Below are 24,197 nucleotides of genomic sequence, written 5' to 3' on the forward strand. Positions count from 1 at the left end.
TGTTTCTATATATTAGATACATTTAAAAATGAATGTTAAAAAGCTATTTTATTTTTATAGAATTTTGACTTTTTTATTTTTTTGTACAGGTGGATTTATGAACCAAGTTTTCAGTCATGTTGGTCTTCATCAATACAACAACTAAGTCACATGGAAAATGAGCCATATGGGTGTCTTATGTGACTGAAAGTCTTTATCACAATTCACTGGAGGATTTACACAGGACAAAAGTCATATCAGTTTTCTAAATTTTGTAAATGTTTTGGATGCTCTATGACATTGATTCAGCCTCAGAGGACAACAGGAGAGAAGTAATTTCAGTGTTCAGGAAGTGACAGTGGATTTTGCAGTAAAGTCCAACCCATATATATAAGAGGAGTCATTTCAGAAGCTACTTCTTGTTTGGAATGCAATAAAGATTTTACAATGGAGGCAAAACGTATCACACACCAGAAGGTTCACACTGGAGAAAAACAGTTTCAGTGTTCTGAATGTGACAAAATTTTTACACGGAGGAAAAATCTTATCATACATGAGAGGGTCCACACTGGAGAGAAGCCGTATGAGTGTTCAGAATGTGACAAAGCTTTTAGGCAGAAGTCAGGTTATATCATCCACCAGAGGATTCACACTGGAGAGAAGCCATATCAGTGTTCAGAATGTGACAAAGTTTTTAGGCATAAGTCAGGTTATATCATCCACCAGAGGATTCACACTGGAGAGAAGCCATATCAGTGTTATGAATGTGGCAGTGCTTTTACAGAGAAGGCAATGCTTATCAGACACCAAGTAGTTCACACTGGAGAGAAACCACATCAGTGTTCTGAATGTGACAAAGCTTTTACTCGGAATTCAGATCTTAAAACACACCAGAGGGTCCACACTGGAAAGAATCTATATCAATGTTCTGAATGTGGCAAAGTTTTTGTACATAAGCAAAGCCTTATCAGACACCAGATGGTTCACACTGGAGAGAAGCCTTATCAATGTTCAGAATGTGGCAAAGCTTTTACAGAGAAGGCAAAGCTTATCAGACACCAGAGGATTCACACCGGAGAGAAGCCATTTCAGTGTTCTGAATGTTGCAGCGCTTTTACAGTAAAGTCAAAACTTATCAGACATCAGATGGTTCACACTGGAGAGAAACCATTTCCGTGTTCTGAATGTGATAAAGCATTTACAGTAAAGTCAGAGCTAATCAAACACCAGATGGTTCACACTGGAGAGAAGCCATATAAATGTTCAGAATGTGGCAAAGCTTTTACAGAGAAGAGAAAGCTTATCACACACCAGATTGTTCACACTGGAGAGAAACCATATCTGTGTTCTGAATGTGATAAAGCTTTTACAGTAAAGTCAGAGCTTATCAGACACCAGAAGGTTCACACTGGAGAGAAGCCATTTCAGTGTTCAGAATGTGGCAAAGCTTTTACAGAGACGAGAAAGCTTATCACACACCAGATTGTTCACACTAGAGAGAAAACATTTCAGTGTTCTGAATGTGATAAAGCTTTTACAGTAAAGTCAGCGCTTATCAGACACCAGAAGGTTCACACTGGAGAGAAGCCATTTCAGTGTTCTGAATGTGACAGAGCTTTTACACAGAAGTCAAACCTTATCAAACATCAGAGGATTCACATTGGAGAAAAGCCGTTTTAATGCTCTGAATGTGACAAAGCTGTTACAGTTAATACCGGACTAATCTATCACCAGATGATTCACAAGCTCCAGCTGCAGAGAGGAAACTCCAGAAGAATATCCAGGGGAATATTAAAGGAATTGCGGGTGTCCCATTAGATTCACAGCCCCAAAATCATCCCACAAGCTAGGGAAGAAGGGAAGATAAAATGCTACTTAAAAAAAAACTAAAATCAGTGAACAAACTGGAATGTAACGGATGGATGATTTAAGTTCCATGTTTATATCCATTGAAAACACATCTAGTAGACATATTTTCTTTCAGATAAGCATCAATGACTGAACTGTTTTCCTCATGATTCTCATCTTTATCCTTTTTTTATGGAGCTTTGACTCAACATGTAATGCATTTTCATCATTCACTAACTGAGCTGTGTTCCCACGTGTATTCTTCATTGACCGATCCTGAGCTAATACATGACCAACACTGCCGCAGTACAAAGACTAGTGGTCAAGTGGCATCTTGCCAAACCCCTGAGGCCTCATTGGGAAAGTCCATTCCAAATTTTGAAAGCTCATTCCAAATTCTTCTGACTGTTACACCCATCATCAACCAGGCTTTAGGGCTCCAGCTAAGCCCACCTTGTCCACATCTCCCATTACATGTTCCACCTCCCTCTTCACGATCAATGCTTCCTTTCCATGTTTCATCTTCTCTCATGGATGACAGCTTTGCAGGCTGGTCTGTAGTCGGGACACCAACCAGGGAGAGGTCTCTGTTTAGCGAGAAAGCAACTACCCAAGCTGGTGTAGGACTTCCACCACTGAGTTCCAGCTGATTCTACTGGAAGCCTCAGGGATTCCATTAGGAAAACATTTGATATCCTTATTATATTTTTTCTCTGTCCAGCTATTGCTCCTCTCCATAGACTATTCACACAATACAACTGCAAGAGATCTGAGCTTACAAAAAGGTGTGCGGTCATATTCCTACCACTTCTCCTGGGAGACTAAAATTCCTCTGATTGGGGTTCACTTTAATGACTCTGAATGGACAGATCTCTTTTTGGGGTAAAGTTTGCAAAAGACACTTCTTATTCCTGGAAATATTATGATGTTGGCACTAAAGTGTAACTATGGGCAACATCAATAATTACATAAATGGTGCAATCTGTTATTTGCGTAGATGTTTTTGTTTTTCCGAGTCTCCTCTTGTAACATTTTTATGACCTGTTGATCCTCCCAGTAGATCTGTTCTCTTCTACTTCCTGTAGAAGGCCAAGTTATTTGTCAAAAATAGCAGTTGGAGGGATTGGGAAACACCGTATAACACTGCCGGGGTGCTTACAACTGTCAGTTTTCATGCATATGGTGGTTTAACCACTTCAGCCCCGGGAAGGTTTTACCCCGTTCCTGACCAGAGCACTTTTTACAATTTGGCACTGTGTCGCTTTAACTGGTAATTGCGCGGTCATGCAATGCTGTACCCAAACGAAATTTGCATCCTTTTTTTCCCCACAAATAGAGCTTTTTTTTTGGTGGTATTTGATCACCTCTGCAGTTTTTATTTTTTGCACTGTACACAAAAAAAGCAACAATTTTGAAAAAAAAAACAATATTTTTTACTTTTTGCTATAATAAATATCCCCAAAAATGTTTTTAAAAAAACAAATTTCTTCATTAGTTTAGGCCGACACGTATTCTTCTATATATTTCCGGTAAAAAAAATTGCAATAAGCGTATATTGATTGGTTTGTGCAAAAATTACAGCGTCTACAAACTATGGGAACGATTTATGGCATTTTTATTATTTTTTAATTTATTTTACTAGTAATTTTGGGTGATCTGCAATTTTTAGCGGTATTTTTTTAGCAGTATTGCGACATTGCAATGGACAGATTGTACACTTTTGACACATTTTTGGGACCATTGACATTTATACAGCGATCAGTGCTATAAAAATTCAGTAATTACTTGTATGACACAGCGGGGATGTCCCACTGTGTCAGGTATAGTAAACACTGATTGCAGATTTCCCGCCCCCACCGTTATAGGAGCAGTGCACTGTCAATCATAATAATGACGGGGCAGGGCATCAGCACTCGGTGTTCTCATATAACAATACCGGACACCGCGGGAGATCCCCACTGTGTATGTACAAGTTATTACTGATAATAATCTCGCTCTGCACTGGTGGTCCCTGACATAGTGCTCCCTGACTAGTGGCACTGGTGGTTCCTGACATGGTGCTCCCTTACAACTGACACTGGTGGTCCCTGACATGGTGGTTCCTGACAAGCGGCACTGGCTGTCCCTGACATGGTGGTCCCTGACAAGCGGCACTAGTGGTCCCTGACATTGTGGTCCCTGACAAGTGGCACTGGTGGTCCCCGACATGGTGGTCCCTGACAAGCAGCACTGATGCTCCCTGACAAGTGGCACTGGTGGTCTCCGAAATGGTGGTCCCTGACAAGCAGCACTGATGCTCCCTGACAAGCGGCACTGGTGGTCCCTTACAAGTGGTGGCACTGGTGGTCCTTGACAAATGGCACTGGTGGTCCCTGACAAGTGGCATTGGTGTTCCCTGACATTGTGGTCCCTGACAAGTGGCACTGGTGGTCCCCGACATGGTGGTCCCTGACAAGTGGCACTGGTGGTCCCCGACATGGTGGTCCCTGACAAGCAGCACTGATGCTCCCTGACAAGCAGCACTGGTGGTCCCTTACAAGTGGCGGCACGGGTGGTCCTTGACAAATGGCACTGGTGGTCCCTGACATGGTGGTCCCTTACTTGGTCTTCCCTGACAAGCGGCACTGGTGGTCCCTGACAAGCGACACTGGTGGTCCCTGACTGGTGGTCCCTGACAAGTGGCACTGGTGGTCCCTGACATGGTAGTCCCTGACAAGCAGCACTGGTGGTCCCTGACATGGTGGTATCTGACCAGTGGCACTGGTGGTCCCTGACATGGTGGTCCCTGACAAGTGGCATTGGTGGTCCCTGACAAGTGGCACTGGTGGTCCCTGACATGGTCGTCCCTGACAAGTGGCACTGGTGGTCCCTGACAAGTGGCACTAGTGGTCCCTGACATGGTGGTCCCTGACAAGTGGCACTGGTGGTCCCTGACAAGCGGCACTGGTGGTCCCTGACATGGTGGTCCCTGACTGGTGGTCCCTGACATGGTAGTCCCTGACAAGTGGCACTGGTGGTCCCTGACAAGAGGCACTGGTGGTCCCTGACATGGTGGTCTCTGACCAGTGGCACTGGTGGTCCCTGACATGGTGGTCCCTGACAAGTGGCATTGGTGTTCCCTGGCATGGTGGTCCCTGACAAGTGGCATTGGTGTTCCCTGATATGGTGGTCCCCGACAAGTGGCACTGGGGGTTCCTGACATGGTGTTACCTGACAAGTCATACTGGTGGTCCCTGACATGGTCGTCCCTGACAAGTGACACTGGTGGTCCCTGACATGGTCGTCCCTGACAAGTGGCACTGGGGGTCCGTTACAAGTGGCACTGGTGGTCCCTGACATGGTAGTCCCCGACAAGCAGCACTGGTGGTCCCTGACATGGTCATCCCTGACAAGTGGCACTGGTGGTCCCTTACAAGTGGCACTGGTGGTCCCTGACATGGTAGTCCCTGACAAGCAGCACTGGTGGTCCCTGACATGGTGGTATCTGCCCAGTGGCACTGGTGGTCCCTGACATGGTGGTCCTTGACAAGCAGCTCTGGTGCTCCCTGACAAGTGGCACTGGTGGTCCCTTACAAGTGGCGGCACTGGTGGTCCCTGACAAATGGCACTGGTGGTCCCTGACATGGTGGTCCCTTACTTGGTCTTCCCTGACAAGTGGCACTGGTGGTCCCTGACAAGTGGCACTGGTGGTCCCTTACATGGTAGTCCCTGACAAGCAGCACTGGTGGTCCCTGACATGGTGGTATCTGACCAGTGTCACTGGTGGTCCCTGACATGGTGGTATCTGACCAGTGTCACTGGTGGTCCCTGACATGGTGGTCCCTGACGAGTGGCACTGGTGTTCCCTGACATGGTCATCCCTGACAACTGGCACTGGTGGTCCCTGACAAGTGGCACTGGTGGTCCCTGACATGGTGGTCCCTGACATGGTCGTCCCTGACAAGTGGCACTGGTGGTCCGTGACAAGTGGCACTGGTGGTCCCTGACAAGTGGCACTGGTGGTCCCTGACAAGCGGCACTGGTGGTCCCTGACTGGTGGTCCCTGACAAGTGGCACTGGTGGTCCCTAACTTGGTAGTCTCTGACAAGCAGCACTGGTGGTCCCTGACAAGAGGCACTGGTGGTCCCTGACATGGTGGTCTCTGACCAGTGGCACTGGTCGTCCCTGACATGGTGTTCCCTGACAAGTGGCACTGGTGGTTCCCGACATGGTGGTCCCTGACATGGTTGTCCCTGACAAGTGGCACTGGTAGTCCCTTACAAGTGGCACTGGTGGTCCCTGACATGGTAGTCCCTGACAAGTAGCACTGGTGGTCCCTGACATGGTGGTTTCTGACCAGTGGCACTGGCGGTCCCTGACATGGTAGTCCCTGACAAGTGGCACTGGTGGTCCCTGACATGGTCGTCCCTGACAAGTGGCACTGGTGGTCCCTGACAAGTGGCACTGGTGGTCCCTGACATGGTGGTCCCTGACAAGTGACATTGCTGTTCCCTGACATGGTGGTCCCTGACAAGTGGCACTGGTGGTCCCTGACATGGTGGTCCCTGACGAACGGCACTGGTGGTCCTTGACAAATGGCACTGGTGGTCCCTAACATGGTGGTCCCTGACAAGTGGCACTGGTGGTCCCTGACATGGTGGTCTCTGACCAGTGGCACTGGTGGTCCCTGACTGGTGGTCCCTGACAAGTGGCACTGGTGGTCCCTGACATGGTAGTCCCTGACAAGCAGCACTGGTGGTCCCTGACATGGTGGTATCTGACCAGTGGCACTGGTGGTCCCTGACATGGTGGTCCCTGACAAGTGGCATTGGTGGTCCCTGACAAGTGGCACTGGTGGTCCCTGACATGGTCGTCCCTGACAAGTGGCACTGGTGGTCCCTGACAAGTGGCACTAGTGGTCCCTGACATGGTGGTCCCTGACAAGTGGCACTGGTGGTCCCTGACAAGCGGCACTGGTGGTCCCTGACATGGTGGTCCCTGACTGGTGGTCCCTGACATGGTAGTCCCTGACAAGTGGCACTGGTGGTCCCTGACAAGAGGCACTGGTGGTCCCTGACATGGTGGTCTCTGACCAGTGGCACTGGTGGTCCCTGACATGGTGGTCCCTGACAAGTGGCATTGGTGTTCCCTGGCATGGTGGTCCCTGACAAGTGGCATTGGTGTTCCCTGATATGGTGGTCCCCGACAAGTGGCACTGGGGGTTCCTGACATGGTGTTACCTGACAAGTCATACTGGTGGTCCCTGACATGGTCGTCCCTGACAAGTGACACTGGTGGTCCCTGACATGGTCGTCCCTGACAAGTGGCACTGGGGGTCCGTTACAAGTGGCACTGGTGGTCCCTGACATGGTAGTCCCCGACAAGCAGCACTGGTGGTCCCTGACATGGTCATCCCTGACAAGTGGCACTGGTGGTCCCTTACAAGTGGCACTGGTGGTCCCTGACATGGTAGTCCCTGACAAGCAGCACTGGTGGTCCCTGACATGGTGGTATCTGCCCAGTGGCACTGGTGGTCCCTGACATGGTGGTCCTTGACAAGCAGCTCTGGTGCTCCCTGACAAGTGGCACTGGTGGTCCCTTACAAGTGGCGGCACTGGTGGTCCCTGACAAATGGCACTGGTGGTCCCTGACATGGTGGTCCCTTACTTGGTCTTCCCTGACAAGTGGCACTGGTGGTCCCTGACAAGTGGCACTGGTGGTCCCTTACATGGTAGTCCCTGACAAGCAGCACTGGTGGTCCCTGACATGGTGGTATCTGACCAGTGTCACTGGTGGTCCCTGACATGGTGGTATCTGACCAGTGTCACTGGTGGTCCCTGACATGGTGGTCCCTGACGAGTGGCACTGGTGTTCCCTGACATGGTCATCCCTGACAACTGGCACTGGTGGTCCCTGACAAGTGGCACTGGTGGTCCCTGACATGGTGGTCCCTGACATGGTCGTCCCTGACAAGTGGCACTGGTGGTCCGTGACAAGTGGCACTGGTGGTCCCTGACAAGTGGCACTGGTGGTCCCTGACAAGCGGCACTGGTGGTCCCTGACTGGTGGTCCCTGACAAGTGGCACTGGTGGTCCCTAACTTGGTAGTCTCTGACAAGCAGCACTGGTGGTCCCTGACAAGAGGCACTGGTGGTCCCTGACATGGTGGTCTCTGACCAGTGGCACTGGTCGTCCCTGACATGGTGTTCCCTGACAAGTGGCACTGGTGGTTCCCGACATGGTGGTCCCTGACATGGTTGTCCCTGACAAGTGGCACTGGTAGTCCCTTACAAGTGGCACTGGTGGTCCCTGACATGGTAGTCCCTGACAAGTAGCACTGGTGGTCCCTGACATGGTGGTTTCTGACCAGTGGCACTGGCGGTCCCTGACATGGTAGTCCCTGACAAGTGGCACTGGTGGTCCCTGACATGGTCGTCCCTGACAAGTGGCACTGGTGGTCCCTGACAAGTGGCACTGGTGGTCCCTGACATGGTGGTCCCTGACAAGTGACATTGCTGTTCCCTGACATGGTGGTCCCTGACGAACGGCACTGGTGGTCCTTGACAAATGGCACTGGTGGTCCCTAACATGGTGGTCCCTGACAAGTGGCACTGGTGGTCCCTGACATGGTGGTCTCTGACCAGTGGCACTGGTGGTCCCTGACATGGTGGTCCCTGACAAGTGGCATTGGTGTTCTCTGACATGGTGGTCCTGACAAGTGGCACTGGTGGTCCCCAACATGGTCGTCCCTGACAAGTCACACTGGTGGTTCCTGACATGGTTGTCCCTGACAAGTCGCACTGGTGGTCCCTGACATGGTCGTCCCTGACAAGTCACACTGGTGGTCCCTGACATGGTCGTCCCTAACAAGTGGCACTGGTAGTCCCTTACAAGTGGCCCTGGTGGTCCCTGACATGATAGTCCCCGACAAGCAGCACTGGTGGTCCCTGACATGGTGGTCCCTGACAAGTGGCACTGGTGGTCCCTGACATGGTCGTCCCTGACAAGTGGCACTGGTGGTCCCTGACAAGTGGCACTGGTGGTCCCTGACAAGTGGCACTGGTGGTCCCTCACAAGCGGCACTGGTGGTTCCTGACATGGTAGTCCCTGACAAGCAGCACTGGTGGTCCCTGACAAGAGGAACTGATGGTCCCTGACATGGTGGTCTCTGACCAGTGGCACTGGTGGTCCATGGCATGGTGGTCCCTGACAAGTGGCACTGGTGCTCCCTGACATGGTTGTCCCTGACAAGTGGCACTGGTGGTCCCTGACAAGTGGCACTGGTGGTCCCTGACATGGTCATCCCTGACAAGTGGCACTGGTGGTCCCTTACAAGTGGCACTGGTGGTCCCTTATATGGTTCCTGACAAGTGGCACTGATGGTCCCTGACATGGTGGTCCCTGACAAGTGGCACTGATGGTCCCTGACATCGTGGTCCCTGACAAGTGGCATTGGTGGTCCCTGACATGGTGGTCCCTGACGAACGGCACTGGTGGTCCCTGACATTCGGCATTGGTGGTCCCTGACATGGTGGTGCCTGACATTTGGCATGGTGGACACTGATAAGCTGCACTGGTCAGTCAGGAGATGGTCCTGGTGGTCACGGTCTTGTTCTCCTTCAGGTCCTCTAACCTTGCAGATGGTGACATGGACTTGTTGGGTGGGAATGAGCAGGAGGGGCTCTGGGTTATCTTGTACCCAATCAGCTTGTTATGGATAAAAGATTAAAGTGTCTTCTGGGAATTTACAGGGATTTAGATGTTTAGAGGGTTACAAATAAGTGGGCGGGGCTGGTATTAATGAGGGGTGTGTCTTATGTTAATCAGTTTCTTAGCTTAGATAATATAAATGGTATAAATATATCCTTGAAATGTAAACTGTGGATCTCCTTTCTTCTGTTGTTGAAGTGTCACATATATATGATTAATAAAGTTGGATGATATTTTCACTGCACAATACCGTGGTCTGGGTTCTTCTACAACACACCCCCCCAAAAATGTAATCTTCCAGTTCTAGGAGTCTGGTGGAATGGGTGACAAGCTGATTGTATGTCTTAGGTCCCTTGTACATGGGGGGTCCGGCCCCTGTGTGTGCAATGCTGACATTATAATACACCTGGTGGTCTCAGGTACAGCGTGTGATTACTACGCCTCAGTTTATGAATGAATAGGATCCTCTCTGCAGACACTTCTATTCATTCATATGTATTGTAGCTGAGCCTGCAGAGAAAGGGACTGATCTCTGTCTTCAATCGATTCCTCTGTCTCAAATAAGAGACATTAGAGGTCTGTTTAGACCCCAGATATCTCTCCAAAGCCCCTCTCCCAAAAAATGTAAAAATAAAATAAAATTGTACTTGTTAAATAAAATAAATATAAGACTCATAGTAAAGGTAGATGTAGACATGCATCTGATCTCCCTTCCCTCGGAAGCCCGAGGTTACGCTCCAGAGGATACTGACAGGTGATAAAGAAGCGATCCGATGTCTCCTCACCGCTTGTTTTATTCCCCATTTTTTCAGACAAATGTATCCAACCACGCCGTGGTGGGGCATTTGCAGCGCTTCCCTATTTATTTGAATGTGTAGCGTTCAGCAGGCGTCATCACTACAAGTCGGGACAACTGCCAAGCACCACAGCCCCGCCATGTAAATACCCCCATCCACTGCCTATTGCAGCCTAAGGAGGTGTGGTTGATGGGCAGCAGAAACGCAGCTCAACCGCGCATTCCCTCACAAACACAAGTCTAAACAAGGCCTAGATTCCACCATAACATTATTATTTTGCATTTTTTAACCTCAAGGAGGTTGGTGTCCCTTGTTAATTTGACATTGTCTTTTAGAAATGTACCCGCCTACTCATAAACAAACTGTCCTATTTTTAGAAAAACACATAGCCAAGTATTTGTGAAGAATAAAATCTCCATTTATTCTGGGTAACAAAATAAAGAGGAAGACAATGCTGGAGAAACTTTTGGATTTTGCAAAGCCTTTTGGCCCCCAGGGCAGACATCAAGCCTGTGGAAAATAACATTTTTAGCTTGAGGAGTCCATATAATTTGGAGCCCAATCTGGTCCAGGACTTCCCGAGATCAGCACCAGCAGCAGATGATATCTATGTCCCCAGACTGTGGTACCACAACAGCCTGCATCTTCTGCCAGACCAGACTGAACCCAGGTCATCACTTTCTTCTCTTCACTGCATCCTTCCCTCCATGCATCCCTGCAGCCTTACCTAGAGGCTGTGGCTCTGGTGGTGGACTTGTGGCAGGAGGAGGAGGAGGAGGATGGGCGAGCTCACATACATGGCTGTTCTCAGTCAGCTGGCCCCTCAACCCCTTCTGCAGGACCTGAATGATGGCAAAACAGGTCTCTGGAATAATGATCCCCAGAGCCTAGGGGGGAGATGCCTGTCGAGAACTTGAGGTCCTGCAGACTTCTCCCCGTCGCCAAGTATCGCAACGTGGCGACGAGCCTTTGCTCCGGAGTGATGGCTTGCCGCATGAAGGTGTCCTGCTTTATAACATAAGGGGACAGCAAAGCCAACAGATGGTGAAAAATGGGGTCCGTCATCCAGAGAGAGTTCCTGAAATCATCAGGATTATTCTCCTGGATCTCATGCAGCAAAGGCATATGAGGGAATTGGTCACGCTGGAGTAACCAATTCTTGGTCCATGAACTCCTCCCCATCCTGTTCATGGACTGGGCTTGGGTCCAAGTATGAACCCCAACACCAAGACCCCACACAGCACGAACTCTATGACAAGTATGTTCCCGCCACATGGCTTCAAAGCGGTCGGCTGCTCAGAACGAACGAACAGAACCCACTGAAGAACAGCTAGGCCTGTGAAGAGTGGGCTGAAAATCAGAAATGAGCGAACAAGAACGCAGTGGAAAACAGATACGAACTGACTACATGCACTGAAGAACAGATACAAACCCCACAAGCACAAACTGAAGAGCAGTAACGGACTGAAAAACACGAAAGCTGAAAAGCGTGAATCGTCTCTCACCAAACTTCTACTAACACGAAATTAGCAGAAGGAGGCCAAAGGGTGGTGCACTGGCTATTGAACTTCCTTTTTCTAGTCCCGTCGTACGTGTTGTACGTTACCACGTTCTGGACGGTCGGAATGTGGTGTGAACGTGTGCATGCAAGACAGCTTGAGTGGAATTCCGTCGGAACTCCGTCGGAAAAACCTTCAGAGTTTATTCCGACGGGAAAAGCAGTCGTGTGTACAGGGCATAAGGCCTTGTTCATGTGGGACATACTACAGCGGTGCCGTGTTCAGCTGCAGAGGGGTGCACAGGTGTTCTGTACATCCCCATGCAGGCAGTCCTATTAATGTCAATTGGGATACAGCAGCTGCCCCAGAATGCACAGGTGGACTCCAGGATCCAGATGCTGTTTATGCCCCAGGAAAAGATCAAGAAGGTTGCAGGGGCAGTCTCTGCACTGATCGGCCTTGCGGAACGCTTCAGGAGGCACATCATATGAGTGCTCGGGTTAATGACAATATGTATACCTCTGTGAGATGGGCACAGCTTCACTCCAGGGAGCTTCAGTTCTTCCTGCTCTCCTCCCTAGAAGGTGTCCCCTCCCCATCTGGAGATATTACGGGCCCAAAAGCCATGGAGTTTGTTTCAGGGGGCAGCTTCTTCCAACTGTAGAGAACTCCTGGCCATAAGGCAGGCCCTAGGGGTGTTCAAGGGCAGCAAAAAAAGAAGTCCAGATCCTCTCAGACAATGCTACGATCGTAGCGTACATAAACCACCAGGGGGGCAACAGGTCCCAAAGCTTCTTGAGTCTGACCCTGGAGATCCTGGGGTGGGAGGAAGTCAGACTGCTCTGCATGTAAGTGGTCCATATAAAGAGTTCCACCAGTGTAGAGGCAGACTTTCTCAGCTGGCAACCCATCCATAAAGGAGGAGGGAGTTAAACAGTAAGGTAAAAGGGGAGTACTAATGGGAATACTCCCAAAGGTCAGACTTTATAGGCCAGGAAAAGTGGAGAGGAAAAATATAGATATAAAAAAAACATATTTATTACAAAAATACAAAATACAAACAGAATCTTCAAAAAGAGTAAAAACCATCATATATGTGCAACTATGTTATTTGAATAATGAGCTCTTGTGCGTCTACGCATTTCACCTTTAGGCTTCTTCAGGACACGACCAAGGTTCAAAAGACGTAACAGATGAGAGAACAAAACTCTCTAACTGAAATGAAATATACTGCCATTAAAATCATTACCATAACAAAGAGCAAAAGAACAGTATTTAAAAAAGCATATGTTGAATCACACAGGGGAAACACATCTAGGACGAACAGTACAAAGGTACCTTAAAAATGAGTGCACTATTGCATGCATCCACGACATAGGTAAGCGACAAATTTTCGAACTTCTGAACTAAAAAGAACAGATGCCAAAAATTGCAATAAACATGCCAAAAAAAAGGAAATATGGCACAGCAAAACTATATATAAAAAAAGCGGAAAACTTACTGATAAGCGAGCTTCAGATTTTCTGAACAGGGGCAGGTAACATCTTACATTCTACATATAAATGGGGCCAGTAAAACACCATTGGTATTCATTGTAAGGAAAAGTCCCCTAATGACAAATTATACTCACGGCACGTTGTGCCTATGAACAAGGGATATATAGGAAAATATAAGTCCAAGGTTGTGATAACACACACCAACCAGATATGTTTATCTAGAGAGAAATATGATAAGCAGTACTTACGTGGAGAATGAGATATAGGAGCGTGCCCCTGGGAGACAGCTGGGTGCTGCACACAGAGCTCATTTGTAACTAAGGGCTATTTATATTACTAAGGAACAATATCCCAGCTGATCGCTAAGAGGTCATCATGTGACGCAATTGCGTCAGCTGATCTAACCAAAAGGAATTGTGGGCATTGTAGGCCGTGGATCGGGCGACTCCCCACGCGTCGTGCGCATGTGCAGACTTAACAACGCACGTAGGAAAAGAAAATAGCCCCGAATCCAGTGGGCGATGCGGTGAGCGAGATCACGCTCCCTATGCACATGCACCAGAGACACGGGAACAAATTGAACCATGGAGAATGTAGGCAGGATACTAAATAAATGTATTCAGTCCGCATTAGAGAGCAAAGAAACCAAAACCAATAGCGGATCGGGGTTAGACTATCAGACCGAATGTTATCATACCTGCCTGACAAAAACCTGAAAACAAGAAAGTGAGAAAAAAAAATATGAATAATCCTGAATAACCCTATGTAGCATAGACAAGTACCAGAGTGCATCATCCTTAGGTCCCCTGGGTAAACAGCATAAGCCAATTAAAACCAAAACAAGTATAGAGTATGTACAGATATAGAACCACTAGACAGGTAATAACCATTGTTTGCAAAAGATAAAATATGGATGACTTGAAGTATAGAAAGAATGAAACACATCCTAAATGATAACAAAGACTGTATACCCTATGGTGTCCCATTGACCTGTTAGTGGGGCTCATACTCGATTAAATGGATAGACACTGTGGGTGACATAGGTTTGAATGCAATCGTGTGGTGTCATAAATTATAGTAACAGCTAGTATAACGAAGCAAGGCATAGGAATAACAATAAGAAAAAGATCCCTTAGATCCCCGTGGAGGTAATTTTGATCAAAAAGTACTTCAACGTGAAACCCAATGGATACACAAATGACAGGCTACTGTGTATCCAGGCTTGAACGACATGTTAAGCTTTAGATCTTTTTTATAATGTGACTGTGTAAAGTAATTTAATATCCTGGATTTGCATATGTCTCAGCTCTCCCTTCCCTTTTGTTTTGTTTTTCCGATTTGTTTTTCTTTTTCTTATTGTTTTCCTATGTCTTGCTTCGTGATACTAGCTGTTACTTGTTATAATTTATGACACCACACGATTGTATTCAAACCTATGTCACCCACAGTGTCTATCCATTTAATCGAGTATGAGTACCACTAATAAGTCAATGGGACACCATAGTGCCCCATTGACCTGTGCCCCCTCACTCAAAGATAGGTGCACCTAATATCCTTAACCCTCCTACCATCAAGAAAGTTTTTTTTCGAAAATTTAACAGGTTTCTATCAGTGCAGAAGGTGTCGGGTCTGCTCGTATAGTGGTTGCTTGCATAGATGCACAAAAACCTTTGTTTCCACCAGTACAGCCTATGAACACACCATTGAACCTTTCATCTCGTGTTCCACAGAAGGGGTCGTTTACCTACTTCAATGCCCATGCAGGCTTCAATACGTTGGAAGGACTAAGCGACCCCTTTCTGTGCGTTTAAATGAGCACATTACTAATATAAAGAATGGTTTTCTCAAACACTCTGTATCCAGACATTATCTTCAGTGCCATAACAAGGATCCTGGCAAAACCATATTTTTAGGTATTGACAAATACCGCCCACACTGGAGAGGTAGTTCCCTTGTTAGGAGCATATCTCAGCTCGAAATGCTGTTTACCCAGGGGACCTAAGGACGATGCATTCTGGTACCTGTCTATGCTACATAGGGTTATTCAGGATTATTCATGTTTTTTTTTCTCACTTTCTTGTTTTCAGGTTTTTGTCAGGCAGATATGATAACATTCGGTCTGATAGTCTACCCCCGATCCGCTATTGGTTTTGGTTTCTTTGCTCTCTAATGCAGACTGAATACATTTATTTATTTATTTAGTATCCTGCCTACATTCCCCATGGTTCAATTTGTTCCCATGTCTCTGGTGCATGCGCATAGGGAGCGTGATCTCACTAGCCGCATCGCACACTGGATTCGGGGCTATTTTCTTTTCCTGCGTGCGTTGTTAAGTCTGCACATGCGCACGACGCACAGGGAGTCGCCCGATCCACGGCCTACAATGCCCACAATTCCTTTTGGTTAGATCAGCTGACGCAATTGCGTCACATGATGACCTCTTAGCGATCAGCTGGGATATTGTTCCTTAGTAATATAAATAGCCCTTAGTTATAAATGAGCTCTGTGTGCAGCACCCAGCTGTCTCCCAGGGGCACGCTCCTATATCTCATTCTCCACGTAAGTACTGCTTATCATATTTCTCTCTAGATAAACATATCTGGTTGGTGTGTGTTATCACAACCTTGGACTTATATTTTCCTATATATCCCTTGTTCATAGGCACAACGTGCCGTGAGTATAATTTGTCATTAGGGGACTTTTCCTTACAATGAATACCAATGGTGTTTTACTGGCCCCATTTATATGTAGAATGTAAGATGTTACCTGCCCCTGTTCAGAAAATCTGAAGCTCGCTTATCAGTAAGTTTTCCGCTTTTTTTATATATAGTTTTGCTGTGCCATATTTCCTTTTTTTTGGCATGTTTATTGCAATTTTTGGCATCTGTTCTTTTTAGTTCAGAAGTTCGAAAATTTGTCGCTTACCTATGTCGTGGATGCATGCAATAGTGCACTCATTTTTAAGGTATCTTTGTATTGTTAGTCCTAGATGTGTTTCCCCTGTGTGATTCAACATATGCTTTTTTTAAATACTGTTATTTTGCTCTTTGTTATGGTAATGATTTTAATGGCAGTATATTTCATTTCAGATAGAGAGTTTTGTTCTCTCATCTGTTACGTCTTTTGAACCTTGGTCTTGTCCTGAAGAAGCCTAACGGCGAAACGCGTAGACGCACAAGGGCTCATTGTTCAAATAACATAGATGCACATATATGATGCTTTTTACTCTTTTTGAAGATTCTGTTTGTATTTTGTATTTTTGTAATAAATATGTTTTTTTATATCTATATTTTTCCTCTCCACTGTTTCCTGGCCTATAAAGTCCAACCTTTGGGAGTATTCCCATTAGTACTCCCCTTTTTCCTCAATATTTACGTACGTGGCAATTAAGGTGCTTATTTTTTCTACATTAAACAATGAGGTCTTTTTCTATCCGAGTCAAATTTTTGGTACCCTGGAAATAGATCCTTTTTGCCTGCAGGAAGAATAGAAAAGTGCAGGAAGAACATAAAGGTGGAACGATATTTTTCCCCTTGCTCAGGAACAGGGGTCTGGAGGGGTAGACACGTTAGCCCAGGACTGGGATTTTGGCCCAGCGTACAGTTTTCACCCCCTGGTGCTGATTCCGTGGGTACTACAAAAACTAAGCCGCTCGAGGTGCTTTCTGCTCTTAGTGGCCCTGCGGTGGCCAAGACTGTCTGTGACCCTGTGTCTTCTCCTCCGCAGCGGCTTCCAGTCACATGGGACCTGCTCCTACTGGGGCTATTATACCACCCTGACTCAGGTTTCTTTCGACTAATGGCCTGGTTCTTGAGAGAGAAATCCTCAGAGAAAGGAATTGTTCCGAAAAAGTGATGGAGACTCTCTGTCAGGAACTGGGGGGACCAGAAATGTGTGGACTGCCAGAGAATGCCAGACACAAGTAGTGTAAAATAATATCATTTATTTAAAAGATAAATGAACAACAATTAATGGCTGAACATCACCAAATAACATCCTGCCCTGATCAACCAGGAAATGAGCAAGACAAATGAATTCTAACAGCTGATCACTGGCCACTCCTTCAGTATCTGGCGGCAATATTCTTTTTCCTCTGTCACCAACAAAGTATACAACCTCCTCCGGATCTATGTCGCCACAAACAACAGCAGAGCCAGGATGGCTTCCCTGTGCAGCCACTTCTGGTCAGGACTGGCCCTGGTATTATGTCAGGAACTGGGGGGACCAGAAATGTGTGGACTGCCAGAGAATGCCAGACACAAGTAGTGTAAAATAATATCATTTATTTAAAAGATAAGTGAACAACAAAGATATAAATGCACCTCCAATATACCAAACTGTGCAAAACAAATCAAATAACCAAATAGTGACCCACAAAGAACTACTGTCTAAACTAAGTATATACAGCAGATAGGGAATACCAAAATCGTAATCATAGCCGAGCCAGTGTCATGCACAGAAGATCAAGCAGTGGGAGTTGGGAGCAAGACAGGGCAGGAAAAGGGTGACAGGAGACAGAAAGAGCAGGTGGGAAGGGATCAGGCTGCAGGGGTCCAGGAACTGATGCAGGGTTCAGGAACACAGGAATTCAGGGTTCAGGAATGCAGGATACAGGAATTCAGGGTTCAGGAACACAGAATACAGGAATTCAGGGTTCAGGATTAGGGATGAGCCGAACACCCCCCTGTTCGGTTCGCACCAGAACATGTGAACAGGCAAAAAACATTGTTCGAACACGCGAACACTGTTAAAGTCTATGGGACACGAACATGAATAATCAAAAGTGCTAATTTTAAAGGCTTATATGCAAGTTATTGTCATAAAAAATGTTTGGGGACCCGGGTCCTGCCCCAGGGGACATGGATCAATGCAAAAATAAGTTTTAAAAACGGCTGTTTTTTCGAGAGCAGTGATTTTAATAATGCTTAAAGTCAAACAATAAAAGTGTAATATCCCTTTAAATTTCGTAGCTGGGGGGTGTCTATAGTATGCCTGTAAAGGGGCGCATGTTTCCTGTGTTTAGAACAGTCTGACAGCAAAATGACATTTCAAAGGAAAAAAAGTCATGTAAAACTACTCGTGGCTATTAATGAATTGCCGGTCCAACAATGCACATAGAAGTTCATTGATAAAAACAGCATGGGAATTCCCCACAGGGGAACCCCGAACCAAAATTTTTAAAAAAATGACGTGGGGGTCCCCCTAAATTCCATACTAGGCCCTTCAGGTCTGGTATGGATATTAAGGGGAACCCCGGCCAAAATTTAAAAACAAAATGGCGTGGGGTCCCCCCAAAATTCCATACCAGACCCTTATCCAAGCACGCAACCTGGCAGGCTGAAGGAAAAGAGGGGGGGATGAGAGAGCGCCCCCCCCCTCCTGAACCGTACCAGGCCACATGCCCTCAACATTGGGAGGGAGCTTTGGGGTAGCCCCCCAAAACACCTTGTCCCCATGTTGATGGGGACAAGGTCCTCATCCCCACAACCCTTGCCCGGTGGTTGTGGGGGTCTGCAGACGGGGGCTTATTGGAATCTGGAAGCCCCCTTTAACAAGGGGACCCCCATATCCCAGCCCTCCCCCTGTGGGAAATGGTAAGGGGTACCCCTACCATTTCACAAAAAAACTGTCAAAAATGACAAGAGACAGTTTTTGACAATTCCTTTATTTAAATGCTTCTTCTTTCTTCTATCTTCTTTCTTCTTTCTTCTATCTTCCTTCAGTTTCTTCCTCCACCTTCTTCTGTTTCTTCTGGTTCTTCCTCCGGTGTTCTCATCCGGCATCTTCCTCCGCAGCGTCTTCTTCCCTTCTTCTTCTCGGGCCGCTCCGCATCCACCATGATGGGAGGCTCCCGTGTGACGCTTCTCCTCTTCTGACGGTTCTTAAATAATGGAGGGCGGAGTCACCCGGTGTCCCCTCTGACGTCACGGAGAATGCCACAGGGAAGTCCCCTCAAGTCCCCATGCGTCCGTTATTTAAGAACCATCAGAAGAGGAGAAGCGTCACACAGCGGGAGCCTCCCATCACGGTGGATGCAGAGCGGCCCGAGAAGAAGAAGGGAAGAAGACGCCGTGGAGGAAGATGCTGAACGAGAACCAGAAGGTGGAGGAAGAAACCAAAGGAAGATAGAAGATAGAAGAAAGAAGAAGCATTTAAATAAAGGAATTGTCAAAAACTGTCTCTTGTCATTTTTAACATTTTTGACACTTTTTTTGTGAAATGATAGGGGTACTTTTGTACCCCATTACCATTTCACACAGGGAGAGGGACGGAATCTGGGGGTCCCCTTGTTAAAGGGGGCTTCCAGATTCCGATAAGCCCCCCGCCCACAGACCCCCACAACCACCGGGCAAGGGTTGTGGGGATGAGGCCCTTGTTCAAATCAACGAACCCCAAAGCACCCTCCCAATGTTGAGGGCATGTGGCCTGGTACGGTTCAGGAGGGAGGGGGGCGATCTCTCATCCCCCCTCTTTTCCTGCGGCCTGCCAGGTTGCATGCTCGGATAAGGGTCTGGTATGGATTTTTGGGGTGACCCCACGCCATTTTTTTAAAAATTTTGGTGCGGGGTTCCCCTTAAAATCCATATCAGACCTGAAGGGTCTGGTGTAGATTTCGAGGGGGACCCCACGCCAATTTTTTAAAAATTGTGGCCGGGGTTCCTCTGTGGGGAATTCCCATGCCGTCTTTATCAATGTACGTTTATCTGTATTGTTGGACCGGCAATTCATTAATAGCCGCGAGTAGTTTTAAATTACTTTTTTTCCTTTGATCGATCAAACAATCCTTCTTTCCTTTTTGATGGTTCCTACAATTGACTGACCAATCCTTCCTGTGATCGATCAAACAATCCTTTCTGTGGTCAACCGACCACTCCTTCCTGTGATTGACTGACTGATCCTTCCTGCGATCAATCAATCTTTCCTTACTTTAATCCTTCTTGCAATCAACCGACCAATCCTTTCTGCGATCGACCAACTGATCCTTCCTGTGATCGACCGACCCTTCCTGCAATCAAACAAGCTATCCTTCTTGAAATCAATGGATAATTCCTTCATTACGTTGATCCTTCCTGCAATCGACCAAATGATCCTTCCTGTGACCGACGGATCCTTTGATCGATCAAACAATCCTTCTTTTCTTTGATCCTTTCAGCAATCGACCAACCAATCCCTCCGACAATCGACCGACCAATCCATCCTGCAATCGATCGACTGAAAATCCTTCTTTCCTTTAATCCTTTGGTGGAATCCATTCTGCGATCAACTGACTTATCCTTGATTAGTCAGTTCTCCTTGATCAATCAATCCTTCCTTTGATCAATCAATTCTTTGATCCTGCCTTTCATTGACTGATCCTTCCTGCAATCGACCAACCAATCCTTCCTTTAGTTCGACCGACCAATCCTTCCTGTGATTGACTGAGCAATTCTTCCTGAGATTGATTGGCTGATCCCTCCTGCAATTGATCATCGTTTTTTTCGATCAATGTGTCCTTTGATGATTTTTCAATTAACTATTGCTGCCTGCCTTTCTTCAATCAATCAGTTCCTTGATCCTTCTTTCACTTGACTGATCCCTCTTGTGATTGATCGAGCAATCCTTCCTGTAAATGATCAACTGATCCTTACTAATTCTTCCTGATATTGCCTGACTAATCCATTCTGTGATCTACTGACTAACCGATCTTTCCTGTGATCGATTGACTGATGCTTCCTTCCTTAGATCCTTCCTGTGATTGACTGGCTGATCTGTCTTTTGATCAATTAACTGATGCTTCCTTTCTTAGATCATTCCTGCGATCGACCACCCGATCCTTCCTGCAATCAACCGATTCTTCCCGTGATCGATTGGCCAATGCCCTCTGTGATAAATTGAGTAATCCTTTCTGCAATCAGTCAGCTGATCCTTCCTTGCTTTGATCCCCCCTGTGATCGACCAATGAATCTTTCCTGTGCTCAATTGATCAATGCTTCCTTCCTTAAATCATTCCTGTGATTGACCAACCAATCTTTTCTGTGATCGATTGACCAATCCTTTCTTTCTTAGATCATTCCTGCAATAAATCGACCAATCCTTCCTGCGATCGACCAACCTATCCTTCCTGCTGTTGATTGACGATGCTTCTTTCCTTAGATCATTCCTGCGATTAACCAACCAATTCTTCCTGCGATCAAACGACAGATTCCTCCTGTGATTGATCGACCTATCCATCTCGTGGTCAATCTGCCAATGTCTCCTCTGCAATCAATTGGGTAATCCCTTATGCAATTGTTCAACCGATCCTTCCTTACTTTGATCTTTCCTGTGATCGACTTACCGATCTTCCCTGTGATCAACCAATCCTTCCAACGATGAAGCAACAGATTATTCCTGTGATCGATCAGCCTATCCTTACCGTGGTCGATCGGCCAATGCCCTCTGCAATCGATCGAATAATCCTTTCTGCAATTGGTCAACCAATCCTTCCTTACTTTAATCCTTCCTGCGATTCATTTACCAATCTTTCCTGCGATTGATCGACCAACCTTTTACACGTCCCTCCCCTTTCCTGACCTGCCAGGCTGCATGCTCGGATAAAGTTTCTGGCATGGATTTTGGGGGGACCCAGCATTGTGTTTATGTTTTGTTTTTGTTTTTTGGCATTGGGTTCCACGAAGGGTCTGGTATGGACTGGGGGGGACCCCACACCGTTCTTTTTACTGGAAATGTTTTATTTTTTATTAGGCTGTAGGCCATTCCTGGTGTACTGTTTTCAACAGGCATTGTTTTGCTAACCTAATAGTACAGTATGTCTGGAAGGCCACTAAGGAGAGGCAGACACTCACAGGCCACTAAAAGAGGGCAAGCAGGCTCTGTGTATACAGCCAACAGTGCTGGTCATGGACACGGTGTATCCTCAGCACATGGTCATGGGACACACTTGTCCTTTTTTTTTCTTTTTTGTTGAGCCACAACATGCAGAAGAGTTGGTAGAATGGATGACCAAGCCATGCTCATCCTCCTCATCCTCTGTCACCCAGGCTCAGGGTACTTTGTCTGCCAATGCAGCTGCCAAAGCGGCCTCTTCCATAGGCTCAATGTCATCAGTCACTCCTTCCCTAGCCCCACCATCATGCCCTGAGGAGTCCCTCTAAATGTTCAACCACAGTGTAGGGTACATGCTGCAGGAGGATGCGCAGCATTTTGAAGGCTCTGTTGATGGTACCCAGGTTGAGGATGAAGACAGTAACGTGAGCCCAGAGAGAGGGGGTGCCCAAGAAGGACAAGAATCTGGCAGTCATGTTCCCCCAGCTGCAGCATACTGCCAGGTTTGCTCCAGTGGAGAGGAGGGAGGGGATGATGAGGTCACTGACTCTACGTGGGTGCCAAATAGAAGAGAGGAGGAGGAGGAGGAGGCACACCTCCAACGAGGCAGGATGCCCTCCAGGGGCCAGCTTAAGGGCAGGCAACTGACTGCATCACACTGCAGAGCTCCTCATGTGCAGGGTGCTGCCGACTCCGCACGGTTTTCCAAAAGTTCTTTGGTGTGGGCCTTTTTTGAGACATGTGCAGCAGCCATGACACTCATTTCTTGGGGAAAACCTTCTCCCGGAGATCTTGGAGGAGATGAAAGGAATGTTGTACGAAGCATGTGTGAGACGAGGCACATGACATCACATGCTCCATCTTCTGCATGTGCGGTATAACATACATTTTCATAATGGTGGCGTGGGGGAAGGGAGGTACAATAAGGGCTTCAGTAGGGACTGGATGGATTTTGATCCACGTATTGGCTTGCTGGTTGTACACAGGTCAGTCTATTAATCGATTTGTGTACAACCAGTCTGTCAGGTTTTTCCTGAATGATCAATACCAATTCTGATGGTGGGGGAGGGTCTCCACTGTCAGGACACAATAGCACAGCGGGGGGGATTCCCCCATCCCCCTCCAATGTGTGGGAAATGTTCATTCTACCCACTGATTGAATGAAAATAAAATGATTCCTGTACGTCCAGGATAAGGGTGTCCATATACATTCCAATCTGATTGTACAATCTCTGTTCTGTGAGCCTTCTGCCTCCCCTTGTCATATCAATAATGATAACTGAACCAATAATGATTCAAAATTAGGAGGACATCCCCTCCAACTTTCCCATCGAGGACACACGCTCCCCCACTGAGGACACACCCCCCTCCCCCACTGAGGACACCCCTCCCTCTTCCTCCACTGAGGAAACCCCTCCCCCTTCCTCCACTGAGGACAACCCCTCCCCTTCTTTCAATGAGGACACCCCCTCCCCCTCCTTCAATGAGGACACCCCCACCCCCTCCTTCACTGAGGACACCCCCACCCCCTCCTTCACTGAGGAAACCCCCTCCTCCACTGAGGACACCCCTCCCCCTTGTCCATGGATGACACCCACCTCTTCCACTGAGGACACCCCTCCCCCTTCCTCCACTGAGGACACCCCTCCCCCTTCTCAACTGAGAACACCCCCTCCCCCTTCTCCACTGAGAATACCCCCTCCCCCTCCTCCACTGAGGACAACCCCTCCCCTTCTTTCAATGAGGACACCCCCTCCCCCTCCTTTAATGAGGACACCCCCACCCCCTCCTTCACTGAGGACACCCCCACCCCCTCCTTCACTGAGGAAACCCCCTCCTCCACTGAGGACACCCCTCCCCCTTGTCCACGGATGACACCCACCTCTTCCACTGAGGACACCCCTCCCCCTTCCTCCACTGAGCACACCCCTCCCCCTTCTCAACTGAGAACACCCCCTCCCCCTTCTCCACTGAGGATACCCCCTCCCCCTCCTCCACTGAGGACACACCCTCTTCTCCACTGAGGACACCCCTCCCCCTTATGCACGAAGGACACCCCCCTCCTCCACTGAGGACACCCTTCCT

At 47.6% G+C, this 24,197-nt stretch overlaps 2 protein-coding genes across 2 annotated transcripts in view; one reads left to right on the plus strand and one right to left on the minus strand.

Annotated features, from left to right (window-relative positions):
* LOC141126579 (uncharacterized) overlaps positions 1-24,197 on the minus strand; it is a 927,381-nt gene that overhangs the window by 262,838 nt on the left and 640,346 nt on the right. The gene's annotated exons all lie outside the window — the stretch shown is intronic.
* On the plus strand, positions 427-1,826 carry LOC141126594 (uncharacterized). Its single transcript, XM_073612517.1, has one exon. The coding sequence runs from the start codon at positions 427-429 to the stop codon at positions 1,657-1,659; it is 1,233 nt and encodes a 410-aa protein (XP_073468618.1). The 3' UTR covers positions 1,660-1,826.

Source organism: Aquarana catesbeiana, linkage group LG02 (assembly GCF_042186555.1).
Source record: "Aquarana catesbeiana isolate 2022-GZ linkage group LG02, ASM4218655v1, whole genome shotgun sequence".
In the NCBI taxonomy this organism is placed as follows: Eukaryota; Metazoa; Chordata; class Amphibia; order Anura; family Ranidae; genus Aquarana; species Aquarana catesbeiana.

What these genes read in the sequence shown, in the direction of transcription:
- LOC141126594 (XM_073612517.1), top strand. Translation starts at nt 427, where the DNA reads ATGGAGGCAAAACGTATCACACACCAGAAGGTTCACACTGGAGAAAAA.